Source organism: Dermochelys coriacea, chromosome 2 (genome assembly GCF_009764565.3).
Source record: "Dermochelys coriacea isolate rDerCor1 chromosome 2, rDerCor1.pri.v4, whole genome shotgun sequence".
NCBI lineage: Eukaryota > Metazoa > Chordata > Testudines > Dermochelyidae > Dermochelys > Dermochelys coriacea.
The window spans coordinates 70,898,939-70,916,690 of NC_050069.1; the positions used below are offsets into that span (position 1 = coordinate 70,898,939).

Sequence of the window (17,752 nt, forward strand, 5' to 3'; positions counted from 1 at the left end):
TGTTTTTAATGTATAAGGGGGAGGTCACAGTCAGAGGCTTGCTATGTGAAAGGGATCACCAGTACAAAAGTTTGAGAACCACTGGGATAGCTAGATTCTCTCAGCACTCTATAGAGAGAGGAGCTTTCTTTTGTTCTTGACTCTTCATTTGCCGCCTCCTGAGTAAAGTAATTCAAAGAGTATTCTGCTCTTGATGAACTAATCTGTCTCAGTTAGTTGAATTCTTCAGAGGGATAAGTATTACACTGAGGCATAAGAAATCTAATTATATGCTCAATTTGCAGCTCAGTTGCTTGTAGTAACTGCAGTATTGAAATAATTTAATGAGATCGCTAACTGCTGAAAAATACCTTAGTTGAACACTTATCTAATGCATAATTTTGTTCATGAACAGGAGATGATGGATGTAAAGCAGTTCGTTGACAAACACCTGCCACCAGTTGATTGACAAGATTTGAGTTGCCTTTTGTATAAAAACACCAGCCTCAACTTTGGTAGAATGTGTTAATCTTTTCACAAGCTCAGTTCAAAAGCATTATTTCTACACCTTCTGTGTTGCAAATGTATACCAAGAACACGGACTAAGTAGTATATTTCACAAGAAATGGTAATCTTTCAAGTAAATCATACGCTGGTGGGATTATAGGGAATGAGACAGCTAGATAGCGTGTCAGAATGTATCTGAGAATACAATTTTAAGATGTTTCTGATTTTTTGATTGCACCATTTTTAAAGCAGTCAGGTGGCTAATTAAACTCATTTTGGTTAAATGAGCTATTTAAACATGACCAGCTTGTATGCTTGGGATATGATGTATTCCTAATACTTGTTGAAAGTATGTTAAGATACCCTGATATATAGCTTGTACATAAAATGTGCAACATGTAAAACATAAGAGGCATGTGATGGTAGAATGAATATTAGTGAGGATAAAGCTTTAAATGGTAATGGTTTAAACATTGCTACTGCATGTGAAGAGGTTTGTTCTCTTACCTACAAATGAATACATACCAATGACTCTAGGTATAGCATTTATTCCAGTCCAGTTTTTAACCTTAAAAATAGTGTCTGATGTCAGAAAAGAAAACACTTGCTATCTCATACACCCTGTACCCCCCAAAATGGGTTGACATCACAGAAACTAAGGGGACTCAGCTGTTTGTCACTAGACCTGTGTTTACCACTCATTACAATTTGGTGATAGCTCACGTTTATTAGTGTAAATTGATCTCTGATGCTGACTCATGAAACTGAGGTTTAAAAAAAAATACATGAAACCTTTCCATTGTAAGATTCTTGTTTTCATATTGCATGTTTTTCCCACACTGGAACCCTCATGGGTTTTGTCTTATGTAGCTTACTGAATTTTTTTAGAAATATTGACAATGTATTTTACAAGAGCAATTCAAGTGTCTTGTTTTATTGTTCTGCTTTGCTCCAGAATAATCAACTGGAAAAGCAATGCAGATGTTGCACACAAATTATGGGTATTGTTGAACAGACTCCTCTACAACATTGGTATTTAACTACTTTTTATTTCCTAAGTGCTGCAGTATGAATGTAATATGGAATTGTAATAACTTAGTCATTATAGCGAGAAACTGCCAACTGTTTTTTCTTTACTTTGATTGCAAGTTCATCATGGGACGTCAGCTTTTGTCTAAAAAGAAAATATGACATGTATGACTTTCCACACGTAGGTGTGTTCCATTTTCATCCAGTGCCCTAGAATATTCTAGGAATATGAAAATGGGTCCTGTCAAACCTTTGAAACAGAAGGAATTCTATATCTCATGGAAGTTACAATTTTGGGAATTCGTGGTATAATAGAAACTGATGATAGAAGTTCAACAATAGATTAACTGTGTTGAAATAGTGTCCTGCTAATGGAAAACTAGAGATGAAAGATTTGTTTAGCAGAAAGATTAAATGGATGATCGATATAGGATTCCTTCCTAGCTTACTTTATAGTATTTCGTTCAATCAAGTTTTAAGTGTCTGATGTTGCAGGGTACCTAATACATCTTATTTTGGGAAATTATTTCCAGATAGCCTGAATCTTTTGTTTTAATTTCATCCCATTACCCCAATAACTACATACATCTCATCTTATCAAACTAAATAGGATATTTCTCCATTTGATGTTTGCACACTTCAGCTATTTGGAGACTCTCGTGCTCCCTTCTTTGCCAATATATACATATTTTAACTTTAATGCTTACTCCTAATTCTCACACACCCTGCTTCTGACTGCTGTTCTCTAGACATCCTCCAATTCATCTTTCTGGTAGTGTGGTGCCCAGAAGAGTACAATATTCCCGTCTTGGTCACCCCAAAATTGTACTGAGAAGTATTATACTTCCTAGCTCAGAAACATGATCCCAAAACTGCATTGGATCCTTTTACAATAATTTCACGTTGCAAACTCATATTTAGCTTGCTTATCACTATAATCCCTAATTCTTCCATTATTACTGCTTCTGGCTCTTTCTCTGTCATGTGTGTTGAAGGATTTCTTCTCAGTATAAACTTCTCTTCCAAAATTCTGTGCACGTTTCTAATCTCCAAGTCCTTTCCTGTTATTTCCTGTACTGCTTGCAGTGCCTTCAGTTTAGTATTAGTTAACTTCATTAACAAAGAAATTAAAATTAGACTAGTTTTAGCTCTGTTACCTGTTGTATCCCACAGTGTTTTCCCCAACTTTATACATTACAGTCCACTGTTAACTTTTGTTTACAATGTATAGCCAGTCTGTTGTCCTCAAGTGTTCCTGTACAAGTCAGCTTGAATTAATTTTCCATTAAAACACACTGTCACTATCAAATGCTCTACTAAAAATGAATACTAATACTGGATCTACTGCATTGTGTGCTAATTTTGTCCAAATATCCAGTCATATCTAACAAGATTTATCTTTATACAGTAATGCTATGCTGCTGCTTCTTACCCTTTAGGGCAGTGGTCACCAACCCGTAGATCACTATTAAATGGTCGATCTTGGAAACTCTCCCAGTCGATGGTGATCTCTGGCTGCTAAAAGTCCGGTGGTACAGCGGGGCTGCTGCTAAGGCAGATTCCTTGCCTGCCCCGGCTCCACGCCGCTCCCGGAAGCAGCCAGCATGCCCCTGTGGCTGGGCGGAGGACAGAGGTCTCCATGCGCTACTCTTGCCTGCAAGCACTGCCCCCACAGCTCCTATTGTCTGGGATCGGGGAACTGCGGCCAATGGGAGCTGCAGGGGTGGTGCCTGCAGAGAGGGCAGTGCTTGGAGCCATGTGCCCCCCAGCCCCACGCTCCCTTAGCCCTGCTGCACCACCGACTGGGAGCCGCCCAAGGTAAGTGCCGCCCAGGGGGAGCCCGCAACCCAGCCCTAAGTGCACTCCCGGAGTCAGCACTCCATACTCCCTCCTCCACCCCAAGCTTTTGCCACACACCTGAGCCCCCTCCCAAAGCCAGCACCCCATACCCTCTCCTGCATTCCTCACCCCCCTCTTGCACCCTTGGCCCAGCTCAGACTGGAGCCCCCTCCTGCATTCTGAATCCCTCAGGCCCAGCCCAGAGCCGCACCCCCTCCCAAACCCCAACCCTCTGCTCCAACCTAGTGAAAATGAGTGAGGGTGTGGGAGAGCGAGTGATGGAGCGAGTGGGGGAAGGGGCAGGGTAGATCCTGGATTGCACTTGAATTCAAAAGGGATCTTGAGCATAAAAATGTTGGAGACCACTGCTTCAGGGGCTAGATTCACCAAATCTGGTGCAAAGAAATGTAAACTACTACATCTTGCATCAGTCTGGCTCATTGTGCTCCAGGAAGAGATCTTTCCACCAAGGAGGACTGCTGTGTAGCAATGACAGGTTTCAGAGTAGCAACCGTGTTAGTCTGTATTTGCAAAAAGAAAAAGAGTACTTGTGGCACTTTAGAGACTAACAAATTTATTAGAGCATAAGCTTTCGTGAGCTACAGCCCAATGAAGTGAGCTGTAGCTCACAAAAGCTTATGCTCAAATAAATTTGTTAGTCTCTAAGGTGCCACAAGTACTCCTTTTCTTTTTGTGTAGCAATGGGGATCAATAGGAGCTTGATGCTTGAAATTACTTCAAGGATACCTTTGTATCAACACCTCTCCCTAGTTAGTGCAACATGCTTCTTGGGCTGTGCTGGACCTTTGTACCCTTTCAGATTGAAGGGAGGTTGTGTGGATGCTTTTGCAGGAGGAGCCTCTTCACTGACAGACATGGCTACTGAGAATTCCTGCCAGGATTAGCATATGTGCTAGGTTGAATATGATCCCAGACAAGGGATTTTTTTTCTCAATATTTGTTCCATTATTTTACTAGGGGATAAAAATTAGACCTTATGGGATAGTAAATACCAAGATTGCACATTTGATATCAGTACTGCATGTTCCTAGAATTCATTTTGTGTACTTAGATTTTATTCTTCTCACCCAGACAGAGGAAAGACATGTACAAACACTGTTAAGCTACTGAAAACATTTTGTTTTTTCTTGTCTGCATTTTACCCCCCAAGAAATAGAGACCTACATTTTTGCTGTGATGTTAGTTATGTAGTTTCCGAACACTAATTAATTTCAAACACGTCTAATTTTTTGTTTAAACCAAACAATGTGACTGGTATTAAATGTTTTGTTCAGTCGGAAGCTTTGGACCTGCTATTTGAATACATTCAGTTTGTTCATAAACACAAATTGGGTTGTGCATTTTTGGACAAATCCTACATCCATTACTGAGGCAAAACTATTGATGTGACTGGGAACATTGTCATAATGAGGGCTGGAAGATTTGGTCTTTACCTCTTACCTTGTAAGTATTATATAATTGCATACAGTGGGTTGCTGAAAAATACTATATGCTAGTTACAGTATATTAGAGTTGTTAAATGTATTCTCTCTGAAGTGTATTGCACTTCATAAAACTGTGTTAAAATGCATCTTTTATATATAGGCACTACTTGACACATAATGGATATAATTTTAAGAATGTACTGTATAGGATGTTGATAATGAAGCCATATGTTTAAGGCTTGGGTATCTTAAATTTTATAAACAATCATTTTAATGCTTCACTTTCCTTTATGTTGAAGAATATAAGCAGATGTTATTTAACATAAAAAAATCAAGATGATGTTACTTACCTAGTTTACTCATTTATTTATGGTAAATCTTGAGCTTTGTTGAAATGATTTCTATAGTGGGAAAGTGTAAAAATCTTTGTTTCTATAATTGTGAAATAAACGTCAAACAATCAGTGTTTGGACAAAGTATTTTCAGATAACAGTTGTGTGGTAATAGTCTTTAGAAAGCCAGCTTTCATTAACAGTGGGTAACAGCAGTCACTTCAAGGATGTGGGGTATTTTATGTTATTTTTTGGGCGTTTTTTTAAGTACAATTTGCATTCTCCATCAGACAAAGGAATTGCTGTTTCCCTCTACTTGGAAGGAAAAACTGTCAGTCCGTAAAAACTTATATATTTCTGTCACCTTAGTTCTGAGGTATAATGTAACTTTTTCATCTTCACACTCCCAGAAAGGAAACTGAAAGAAAATGAAACAAAGTAATTTTTTAAAATGCCCTGAGAATTATGTTGCTAATCTGCCTGGTTTTTGACTAGCAAACAAGAACTTCAGTCTTCCTTACTTAACCTGCTGTATTGGCACAGCTTTCTCCAGGCACTTCTCTGCCTTAGGGCAGGCATTTTTTCAGTAATACAGTTTTCAACATCCTTAACAGTTAAAATTAGTATTTTCATTTAAAAATCAAACAGGAAACTGCAAAGTAAGAGGTTGTATGTGATCCTAGCAGCTGGTTCCATTCTTTGATTGTTCAGTGATGTACGTACCATATGGTTACTACATCATGAGCCATTATATGAAGGAAGGTTGGGTAATCATAAGGAGGGAGGCTGTGATGAGACAAACTGAAAAAAGGGAAAGGGGGGGGAGTTCAAAATGTATGGACTTTTTTTTTGTTTTGTTTGGAGCATTCAGCATTAGGATGTGACAAATCTGCTTTTTTGTACTCAGATACCTAGTAGAAGCTAACAGTGACAATACAGTAGTATGTGTTTAAATTTGTTTTAACTTTTAAAAAAAAGTATGTTTAAGCAATCTATACTCAAATTACAACACTTAATATTTAAGTGCTGATCTCTATTGCCTTGAATGCAAATACTGTGTTTAAAGCACTACTTGGGTATGTAATGGATATTACACCCATTTCCAGCATTCAGTACTAAATTGCTGCTTAAAACAAAGTCTCTCAGCTTCCTATTTAAGGATAAATCTAAAAAAGGTATTGAATGAGACCCAAAATCTTCTCTATCCCCAAAGGCAATACGGCCTTGGGTAACCCTCAAAGGCAAGGCTTATCACTGAAGATGATCTCTGACATTGAAGTCTTTTTTTTTTTTTTTAAAGCCTTCAAATGTTAGCTCTCAGAGCTAATTTTAGAATACTTCATTATCCAAAAAATGGTTCAGATACATCATTCAGTTACAAAAGAAATAGTAAAGAGGGGGCAGGGATAAAACTATTAGTTCTACCTTAAATTGACTTGCTGGGTCTCCTAGAGCTAAAAAAATGCATGCATTTGGAAAATTCTGTGGAAAATATGCCCATTCCTTCTTTGAGCAAAGATGAGACTTCTACTGTCCAATTTACAGTAAGTTTATATAAGATACTTCATGCCATTTCTGTAAAAATGTGAGTAGGTATACTATATTTCTAGTAATGGCAAAAAATAAAGTGCAGCTTGAGATTGATCAAACACTTAGTTTTGTGCTGTTATTAAAAAAAAGCAGTACAGAAGCATCACTCGTCAGTTGAATAGGATTCTAAACCCTGACATCCTCAATGTAGACTATGTAGGGGAAATGTTAATGTATCAGAAATGTGCATCAGTTACTAAGAAGAAAGATCCAGGTTAATTATAGAGTAAAGATTATACATGGATGGTATTGGATATTGGACTTTCAACTAAAAATATAGATAGGTATGAAATTGCGGATAAATTAGCAAAAATTTAGTCAATTTTTAAAAAGCTTTGAAAATCTCATGGACCCAAGTGCTCAGCTGTCTTAAACTTGCCACAGTGCTGGCTTCCTGTTTGTTTCTGTTGTATTTGATACTTAAAGTTTAGTGATGTATTAAGTGTTGCACTTCTGAGTTGAAATAACAGGCTCAATTGGAATTATTTAATCTAAGATTATCAATCAGGTTAGTTCAACACTATACAGAAAGTAAGAGATACATACCACCCTTTGTTGTCAGACTAAGACCTGGATAGGTATCTCTTCTGCATCTGGAAGGGCCGTGCAGCTTTTATTCCCTCAGCTAAGTTCCCATATCAGTATCATTATATAGGGTTTCAGACAAAGGAAACCTTGTTGCCAAGAATATTCACCCAGAAACATATATCATTTCCATACATTCTCAGTTTATCTGATTTATGTGTGAAGGTATGAGTATTTACAGCTGGGAGAACAAACAATTTAATATCTCTCAGTGGGTCCTTACCCCACCATCATTCTTCCATAGTGATTCCCCAACAGGAAACATCTGCTATAACAATCATCCCTTATTTGTCTATACATACTTATGTCAGCATTATATGTGTGTGTATGTATATATGTAAGTAAGTTAAGGAGATGATTTCCAAGAATATCTGGAGTTGTACAGACATGAAGGCATCAGAGATTGTTAAAATATAGATAAATTCCTGAATAGGGTTAGTTATCGGTCAAGGACCAGTGTTCTGGGCCCTAGAATTCAGACATACTCTTTGTTGAGAGTTAAAGAGTTTAAAGAATAGTTTGATTGTGAGATATAGATATAGATATAAAAAAAACAAAGAAAACTAAAAGTATTAATATTTACTAACAGGTACTAACAAGAGTATACTGTAATTTTTGACTACACAGTCTGATATTTCAATGCAGGTTTTCATTAAACTTTAACATTGGCCTTCTATCAAATCTAAAACAATATCTATTTGCAGCTGTTTTTTTAAAAATAATCTTTCATAAAACACATTCTGTTTCTACCATTCTTGCTCATTTATTATGCTCCGCTCTTAACTGCTTTAGAAGGGCACAAAACAATCTTTAAAATAAATAAATATATAATAACTGCATAAGACAATATTTCAAAATAAAAAGTGGGGAAAGATACTCTGGAACAACGCTTAATAACATAAGCTACATGACCAGGTAACTTGCCCAGTACTTCAGCTTTACAAGTGAATCTGCTGTGTCATTTACAAGCATATCAAAGCAAATAGTAAGGCTTCATTTATTGATTTATTTTATATACTTGCCAAGAAGATTATACACACATTCCCTGTTTAAATTTCAACCAGCTTTCAAATGCTAAAGCAGCTGCATCACACACGGGATTTATTGCAATGGAGAATCCATGACACTAGCTGCTGCAGTAGGGAAGGGTGGGACACATGATCATGGAGTGACAAGTAATGATTACATTGTTACCCCTCCAGAGCTATTTATATATTTTTCTATTAAAAACTACATTTCCAAATTAGTTACAGCTGCTATTGTAGATTTCAAATTAAAATATATTTATTAGCAGTACTCTTACAGATTATAAAATGGTATAGTAAAAACAGAACCTAAATTCTGTTGAATGAACTATAATGAAGTATAAACAGATTGAAAGGGATACATGCCCAGCAGAACCCTCTCTTGTATGGTGTGTTTGGTTTACATAAAACTAGATGTGCTTTTCCTGAGGTATAACAGATATGGCCTCTAACAAACAGCATACTACTTCAGAAATTACTGAGAAAGTGCAGCAGGTAAAAAATTAGCAAGCTACCTACTCACCCCACCTCCCCCATGGGAGGACTGCGGCTCCTGGGGCAAGTCCCAGAGTTGATTCAAGGTAGACTGTTACAGTCTTTGGTTTGATGAACCTAAATTGCTGCTATTTCTGAGATTTTAAGAAGGTGTCTGTCCTCCCCCCGCTGTAGGTGCACGAGAGAGGGTTGTCTGCTTCTAACTAGCTATATGTTCCCAGATCATGGAATATACCACCATGCAAACTTTTTTTTCTTGGACAAGATTAAAATTTACGATCTTGGAAAGTGCCTTTTTACATGTGTGATGGGTTCCAACCAGGGTTTCACCTGGAACTGGGGTACCACTGAGCCCTCCAACTCATCAGCCTGGGTTTCCTCTTACACGGTGTTGCTGTGACAAGCTGCAGCCCGCTCCCAGTTTTACACACCCAGGTGCACTTGCATGCAGGCTCTGGCCAGCCATTGCATGAACCAGCATTAGATAGGCTATAGCCAAAATAACCCCCAGTGCAAGACCCCAGAGCTGTACTATCCTGCCCTGGTCAAAACCCCAACCAGTATGAATTTATTATTCAGTTCACCCTGCCCTTGATGTGGAGAGGAATATGCAACAGCCTTTGCTCAGGGAGCTGAGATTTTCCCATAGACACTTCACTCTAAGGCGTACTAGTTTAGAGCCCTGCCACCCAAGAGCTTTTGCTTCAGCCTCGGGCGGTAGGGTTTGGGTGTCATCCCTGGTTATCCCATTAAAATGGGGTTGCATCCGACTTTGGGGTTGTCATAAATATAAAGGGAAGGGTAAACACCTTTAAAGTCCTTCCTGGCCAGAGGAAAAACCCTTTCACCTGTAAAGGGTTGAGAAGCTAGGATAACCTCGCTGGCACCTGATCAATGAGGAGACAAGATACTTTCAAAGCTGGGGGGGGGGAACAAAGGTTCTCTCTGTCTGTGCTGCTTTTGCTGGGAACAGAACAGGAATGGAGTCTTAGAACTTAGTAAGTAATCTAGCTAGATATGCATTAGATTCTGTTTTGTTTAAATGGCTGATAAAATAAGCTGTGCTGAATGGAATGTATATTCTTGTTTTTGTGTCTTTTTATAACTTAAGGTTTTGCCTAGAAGGATTCTCTATGTTTTGAATCTGATTATCCTGTAAGGTATTTACCATCCTGATTTTACAGAGGCGATTCTTTTACTTTTTCTTCAATTAAAATTTTTCTTTTAAGAACCCGATCACTTCTTCATTGTTCTTAAGATCCAAGGGTTTGGGTCTGTGCAAATTAGTGAGGATTTTTATCAAGCCTTCCCCAGGAAAGGGGGTGTAAGGTTTGGGGAGGATTTTTGGGGGGGAAAAGATGTTTCCAAGCGGGCTCTTTCTCTGTTATATATTTGTTAGACGCTTGGTGGTGGCAGCAATAAAGTCCGAGGGTAAAAGGTAAAATAGTTTGTACCTTGGGGAAGTTTTAACCTAAGCTGGTAAAAATAAGCTTAGGGGGTTTTCATGCAGGTCCCCACATCCGTACCCTAGAGTTCAGAGTGGGGAAGGAACCTTGACAGGGTCCCGACCTACAGTTTGAGAACTGCTTCCCTAGATGATGTCACACCCTACGTTATATAGTTTTAACATATGGCAGGGAACCCTTTGTTCTAAAAACAGTTCACAACCCAATTTGTGAAAAAATACAGGTACCCAAAATGGAGTTCAGTATTATGTAGTCTGGTCATATGCTCTTGCTGAGTCATAGCAGCCATTACTTACAGACTGGCTGAACCATTTACAGAAAGGCTAAACTCTTCCATAGCCCATTGTCTTTGCTGATGGGCCATGAACAATGTCTAGTTTCTTCACTGTTGTACCTGAAAGTCTACCTGTGGGTGTTACTCAGAGTAAGCACATTTGAAATACAGATACATAGTCAATATTCGTAACTTCAGATACAAAAATGAAACATGCACATGAATAGGACAAACATTCAGCAAATCATAACTTTTCCAATGATACCTCATATGACTCATCTTGTAAAAATTGCATCATAACCAATCATATCATAATCATACTCCCATGATGAATATGTAGTGTAGTGTCAATATTTTCTCCACTGATTTCTTTTTTAAATATAAAGCTTTATAGGAAAAGCTGCTTGTAAAGATCTTGTGTTACACACTGAAGTGCTCAGAAGTTAAAAAGTGCCAAAGTTGCATGTAACCTTAACTAGGCCACCTTCTGTATATAAATTGATATAATCTTTCATTACAAAGCCACACACTACTCCTTTAATACAAAACATTATATGTACAATGTAGATACCATTTGTTGTACTATGTACTTCTCTGTATGTCAGATTCTGTGATGCTCAGATGAAAAGTATACAATAAATCATATATATCAACATTTGACAGACTAAAGCTTGATCTTGCAAAGAGCTTTCTGCCTTTGCAGACCTTTGCAGTTCTCATGGAGAACTGGGTCTTTACCTGTGCAGAGTAAGCGGTGGGAGCGGAGCTTTAGCTTTGTATTTAAGTTTCTCATCCCATTAATTGTATCCAACAAAATCTGTTCTGTTGGGGAGAAAGAGATAGTTAATTTCTTTTTTTAAAAATACAGAGTGAATAATAGTAAGAAGAGAGCTCTTATCGAGTCCAGATCAGTAAGCATAAAGTGGACAATTAACCGTCAAATGGTTATATGAAAAGAAACCTTAAATTGTTGGAAAAATGGATAGGATAATTCTGAGATGTGATCATGCAATTAGACTTATTAACATAGACGCACATGGGAGGAGAATTAGAGTTTCATGTGCAACCAAATTTTGGAGTTTGCCTTGTGTGCTGAACAGTTGTCCTATTAAAGTAGTTTCTCAAACATACAATCAGTCAGTCCCAAGGAAAGTGAAACTGATGGATTTAGTCATATTCATGACCAATCTTAAAGTATCTTCTGTTAGAAATCTCTAGAATCAAATCTTTTACATACTGAGATGAAACTGCACTAATTTCTCAGTATGCTGTCTTTGTAGCAGCAGGGACAAGTCATTGGAACTTAGTCATAGAGTTTAAGACTAAAAATGACCACCAGATCATCTAGTCTAACCTCCTACAGGCTATTAAATGACACCCAGCCATGCTGTACCAAGCTCAGCCAGAGTAGGGAATTCTACTCTACTTGATCCTTAGTAAGTCCTCTCCTATCAGCGGGATTTGGATCTGCTAAGTCAGGGAGTTTGTCTACACTGCACTTCATCAGCAACACTTTTGTTGTTCAGGGGGTGTTAAAAAAACACCCCCCTGAACGACAAAAGTTTAACCGACGAAACACGCCAGTGTGAACAGCGCTCTCCTGCTGACAAAGCCTCTGCCGCTCATGGGGACGGGAGTTTTTTGTTGGCAGGACAGCTGTCTCCTGCTGACAAACAGCAGCTACACTGTGTGCCTTTTAGCGGCACAGCTGTATTGCTAAAAGCCTTGTAGTGTAGCCATAGCCTTAGTAACGCCCCAGCCTCTTGTCTTTATTTTCTTCTCTCACCCTGTTGGTATGTTATCTTAAGGTGGCATCTAGTGTCTTTCTAGAAAAAACAAAAAAATGTGAAAAATGTGCTTGCTGTTTGTTATATGCAAAACCTGTTGTCACTTCAGCTGTGTTCCTTGGCAGCTTGTTTTACCTTAGAACTAGGATGCTGGTGCAAAACAACAGCCTGTTCCAACAGCAGCTGAAACAGACTAAAAAAAATTAGTGTTGGACACGTGTTTGTCAGCAATACAAAGTTAGTGGCTAAATACAAAGCAGATAATAGCCAATCCACAACAAACATTGATTTAGCAATTGTACAGATACATGAATATCATCCAGAAATCTTTGCAGCAGATTGCACAAGAAATGGGAGCTGTGACTATGCTGAGCTTGTCTAGATTATTATTTGCTTTCATCTTCTGAAAAGGGAGGTGTATAAGCAGGAGCATTGCTACAGCCATCACCATTCTGGTCACTAGTCTCTCTTCCCAGTGTCTTTTGAATTATTTTCTGGAATTTTCTTCAGTCCACCAGTCTGGTTGTAAGGTATATGCATGTAATACTCCAAAGCAGCTGGCTTTTTCATTGGCACTGGGTAACATTTAAGTTACCTTGCTATCATTTCCTTACCTATTACAGGATGGACATTAGTAAGGTTGCATTTGCAGCTGCTGAGGCATGCAGCGTGGGGTTTTTTTTGGGGGGGGGGGGGGCACATTTCCAATAAGCAAAAACTATTTGAAAATGGTTCACTAGGACTGAAGACTTTCATTTCATTCACATTTTAAACTTGTTCAGGCTAACTCTGATTAAACACAATGGCTATGTTTACACTAGTTTTATTTTTTGTTTTTCACTAGTGCTGCCATTCATGTAACTTGTCCATTGGTAGCCCCGGCATAGACTGGCTGCCAACATTTTAACTGTCTCATCTAATGCTGGTTGGGGACAGGCTGCTGGTGGCTGCCATTTTTACACTAGAGCTGCTGCTGGTGGAACTGCACTGGGGGGGTAAAAATGAGAAATTTTAAGTAATGAGTCTAGAATAGACACAGCTCATTAAGACAGGAAGTGGTTGCTATCTAGACTAGGGCATAGTTTCCCAAAAGGTTTGGCCCCATCCACATTCAAAGCTGAGTTAAGCCTGAATCAGTCCAAAACAATGTTTTAAAGGGTTTTGGCAAACATGGTGTAAGCCTCAGCCAGGCTTGCTTACTTTTCAAAATCTGGCCCTTTTCTCAGACAGGCCACTTGATTGTTTTTCTTAAAAATTCCCACCTTTGCTACCACTGGTGGAAAAACAAAATCAACTATAGGCACAGCCTCAAAACTATTTCCTGTCCCTGTAACTGCACAGGCAGTAGCCACACTCTAGCCTAGCTGCTGTCATTTCAACCAATGTATCATTGCACCTGTCTTAGCCGTGTCTACACTACAAACTTATGTCAATGCAAGTTATGTCAGATACACCCACCTCAGTACGTTGCTTGTGTGTGTGAATACTTGGTTCCTTGCATCAGTGGTCCGTGCACTTCCAGGAGAGCTTGTATCAGCATAGTGCTGTGCACCAGGGATAGGTATCCCATGGTGTATATTGTGACCTAATAAAAATGAATTATGTTCCAAATAACAGAACTTTATTCTGCAACAAAATCAGTGCAAAAAAAGGGCAATTTGAAAACAGATATAAAAAAATGTAATTTAGTACATTTTATTAAGAAAACAGAAATTATGAAGGGGAAAACATTCATATCTATTTCAGCTACACATACACTATCCTGTGAAAGCCACAGTTAGTGTACCTGAAGCTCTGTTTGTCTTTAATTTCCCATGGGGTGGATGGTTAGGGGTAGTGCAACAATCCCTGATGCCCCACAAAATATGCGTGTGGGGGGGGATGTTGGGAGGTCCTGATATTGAGTTCTCAATGGGCTGCAGAGGGTAGCAAGCCCAGGATCTATAGCATCCGTGTTTGCTGCCTGAGAAGCCTCATTATGTCTTGGTGCATCTCCCTCCTTCTCCTCTCCACTCTTTCCTTCTCCAAGCTGCCTACAATGTTCATTCTGCAATGTTCATCCCCGTGCTCATGGTCTAATGTTGCTCTGGCTTTCGGATCTCACTGAACTTGTCATCCCAAGTCCTCTTCTTTCTCCTCCTTATCTGACTCTGGTGTTCTGTGGGTGTGAAGGGGAGACCCTAAAGGCTAGGTAATGGCAGCTGCTGAAGATAAAACACACAGAGGTACCATTGCCAGTGTATACATTAAAGAAAGCAAAACTTAAGATGCTGGTCTCACTTCTCTTGCTCCCCTGAAGTTTTAAGCACTACATTCTCACTTCTTCTTGGGATTGTTTGTGCACTGTGCCACTCACAGCACCAGCCAGTGACTGTGGCCTGCCTGGAGTTGGGGAAATGACAGGGGAATTGTTCAGTTGCATGATTCTAGTAGAAAAGGGCAATGACACTGAAAGTTAGCACTGTTTTCCACAGGTGGTGGTGATTTATTTCACATCTGAGGGTAACAAAGGCAGAGAGAGCACAGAGCTGTATGCTGTTAGTCTGTGTACTGCAGTGGTGCCTGCTGAACTTATTGCTGAACGGTTTGGAAAAGTATCTTACCACAGAGGAAGAAATAAGGCAGCCCTCCCTACAAACTGTTGGCAGAGGATTTCAGAGTACCTCTATGAAAGTTTCATTGAGACCTCTCAGGAGGATTCAAGGGCATCATGTACCCAGTGTACATAAACAAACTGCTCCGCGTGGCAACCCCCTGCCTAAACCTATAAGGGAATGAGAAGCCGGTAGCAACTCTACCTCTCTTGGTTGTACCACTACCTTTTCTAGCATGAGTTAATTAATGAAAAGTCAAAAGATGTATCCTGCTACTTTGGGAATGCCACCTCTGTAACTGAAAATCTATTTATATACTTACCCTTCCCTTACATTGGGCTCGACTGGTGAACTGACTAGACTGCAGTGGGGTCAAAAACAGGTCCTGGCTTGCTGTATACCTGGATCCCCTGGTCACCTGTCTCCCATTCTCCTCCTCATCCACTACCACCTCCTCCTCCTCCCTGTTCACAGCAGGCATCTGTGACTCAAGCTCCTTGCAGATATCCATGCTGCTGTGGGGTTCGGTATCTCTGTTGAGTATAGCATGCAGCATGACACACGTAGTAAAAGTGGCAGGTCTGCAGCTTAGTATCACATCCATTTGTTGTCCTCTCTGGCCTTCTGGTATGCCTGTTGCAGCTCCTTGGCGACACTGCTGCTAGTCCCTGTTGTACCCCTTTTCCTGCATCTGCTGAACAATCCACTCATAGACGTTGACATTTCTAGGCTGGTTTGGAGCTGTGCCTTCACAGCCTCCTCTCCCCAAATGACCAGAAAATCCAGTGTTGCCTGTCTACTCCAGACATGAGGGTGGCTAGAGCATGTAGCTGGCATAATCAGCTGGGTAGTTGCACTCAACAATGGAGAGCTGCTAGGTGTGTTTGCCAAGCTGGGCAATCAGGAAAAAGGAGTTTCAAAAATTTGTGGGGCCTTAAAGAGGCAGGGGGAATTCTGGTCTCCATGACCCCTGAGCAATGGAATTCACATTGATGACCAGAGCCGTCCATGTGAGGCGCTGTAGGACAGCTGCTACAGGACAGTTAGGGTCAAAATAAGTAACACAGTGTCTTGCATTGCATCCACCTGAGTACTTTGATTGTAGCTTTAAGCTGCTTGAGGAGATGGTGTTACTATGTTGGAGTAAGGGGGCACTTATGTGGTTGGGAGACCAATTTAAGTGTACACGCACAACTAGGTTGACATAAGCTGCCTTAAATCAACCTAACTTTGTAGTGTAGAACAGGCCTCTGTGTAGCTGACAAGAGGAGAATTAAAACACAATGTGGCCAGTCTACACAAGAGCTAAGGTTGACAATTTCCAGACTAGTGTGGACACAAGCTCTAGTCTCAGGTTTGGTCTATACTAGTTAGGTTGTGCTCCCACTGATGTAAGTGTAACTCCACCAACAAAATGACAAAATAACTTCACCTCCATGAGAGGCATAGGGCTTATGTTGGTGTAATTAGGGCAAGGCAGTATCTATATATACACTAAGGGCTACTTACCTCAGGTGTTGGCTGTCATTCTTGTGACTTTCATGACTGCAGCAGGGAGCCATGAAATTGACCAAAAAACCAAAACCAAACAAACAGGCTCACAGCTCTGGTGTCACCCTGAGGTGACTGGGACCTCCAGCTAGAGCTTTGCTGCTCCTGGCTCCCCACTCCAAGCCAGGCTGTTGCCTCCACACTACCCTTTTAAAGTCAGTGAAAGCACTCCTGGCAAGGACGGGCACCAGGGACAGAAGGAGGCTAGGGTGGACAGGACCGCATTTACTACAGTGGCTGTAGGTGGACTTAAGTTTGTAGCGCAGAGATGCCCTTGGTGAAGTAAAACCAACAAGGGGAGCTGAAAGTGGCTTGCTGGGAATCCTGCTCCCGACCAATCAACAAGCAAGGCGGCGTGGGGCTTGCGGGGAGCCTCCTTCTCTTCCAGGCAGGAACAGCGCTTACAGGGGAGCAACGCGGAGCAGCCGTTCGTCCTTACTCGTGATCCTTGGGACGAGCCGTCAGGGAACCCGGGGCTGGAGACTGCAGCTCCCGCACCTGCCCGGGCCCAGCAACTAGCGCACCGCAGGGGGCGGGGGAACCGGCTCCTCCCCTCCCCACGGCGCTGAGGAGCGGGGTGCGGAGCTGCCGCTGTGTAGCGCGGGCCGCAATGCCTGAGCCGACCTCTGCGCGCGGCGCCGCCCGGCGGACGCACCGAGCGAGCCGGAGTCTGGGCGGCGGAAGCAGCAGCCCCAGCCCCAGCCCCCAGCTCGCTGCGGTGGGGGCAGGGCCCGCGCCGCTAACCCCGCCTTTCCCCAGCTCCCCGCCCGCGCGGGTCGATGCTCTCGGGCTGCCTCAGTGCGGTCTGCCTCCCCGGGCTGGTGCTTGATGAGCGCTGCCTGGCGCCGGCGCCGCCGCCGCTCGCGCTGCTGGGTTCATTTGTTATCCGGCGGCCTGGCTCCATTTCTGCGCTGACGGCCCTGAGCGGCTGCGTCCGTGGCCGGTCCCCTCTCGTCTCTAGGGTGCGTCCCGCAGGCCCAGCCCTCGCCGCGGCGGCCGGGCCCCGCTCGGGCCTCAGCAGCCATGAATACAGAAGACGAGATCATCCGCATCGCCAAGAAGATGGACAAGATGGTGCAGAAGAAGAACGCGGTGAGCGGCCGGGCGGGGGGGGGGAGGGGAACCCGCTCTCCTCCCGCGCGGGGCCTCCGCCCTCTTTCTTGGCCGAGCTTGGGGCCCCGGCGCTCGTCGCGCGCCACTCTCCGTCTCCTCCCCCCCCCCTCGCACGGTGCCTCGCGCCCAATTGTGAGGCCC

General features: G+C 41.7%; 2 protein-coding genes and 1 long non-coding RNA gene across 5 annotated transcripts in view; 2 read left to right on the forward strand and 1 right to left on the reverse strand.

Moving 5' to 3' along the window:
* The window catches only part of LYPLA1 (lysophospholipase 1), a 34,532-nt gene extending 29,254 nt beyond the window's left edge, over positions 1 to 5,278 (forward strand). Inside the window, exon 9 of the mRNA XM_038391628.2 lies at positions 395 to 5,278. Coding sequence (XP_038247556.1) covers positions 395 to 448 — 54 coding nt within the window. The 3' untranslated portion in view covers positions 449 to 5,278. The remainder of the gene's footprint in view (positions 1 to 394) is intronic.
* Positions 4,312 to 17,126, reverse strand: LOC119851573. 2 transcript variants are annotated; one of them, XR_006278839.1, is made up of 2 exons: positions 16,457 to 17,126; positions 4,312 to 12,536 (listed from the first exon to the last, which is right to left on the reverse strand). It is a non-coding gene; the product is annotated as an uncharacterized LOC119851573 (long non-coding RNA). The 2 variants fall into 2 exon arrangements; XR_006278838.1 differs by having other exon boundaries at positions 4,312 to 12,546; positions 16,457 to 16,763.
* Positions 16,874 to 17,752, forward strand: part of TCEA1 (transcription elongation factor A1) — a 65,612-nt gene continuing 64,733 nt past the window's right edge. Inside the window, exon 1 of one of the 2 annotated variants that reach the window (XM_038391614.2) lies at positions 16,874 to 17,590. In XM_038391614.2, coding sequence (XP_038247542.1) covers positions 17,522 to 17,590 — 69 coding nt within the window. In that variant the 5' untranslated portion in view covers positions 16,874 to 17,521. The remainder of the gene's footprint in view (positions 17,591 to 17,752) is intronic. The other variant, XM_043507861.1, reaches the window with a different exon arrangement.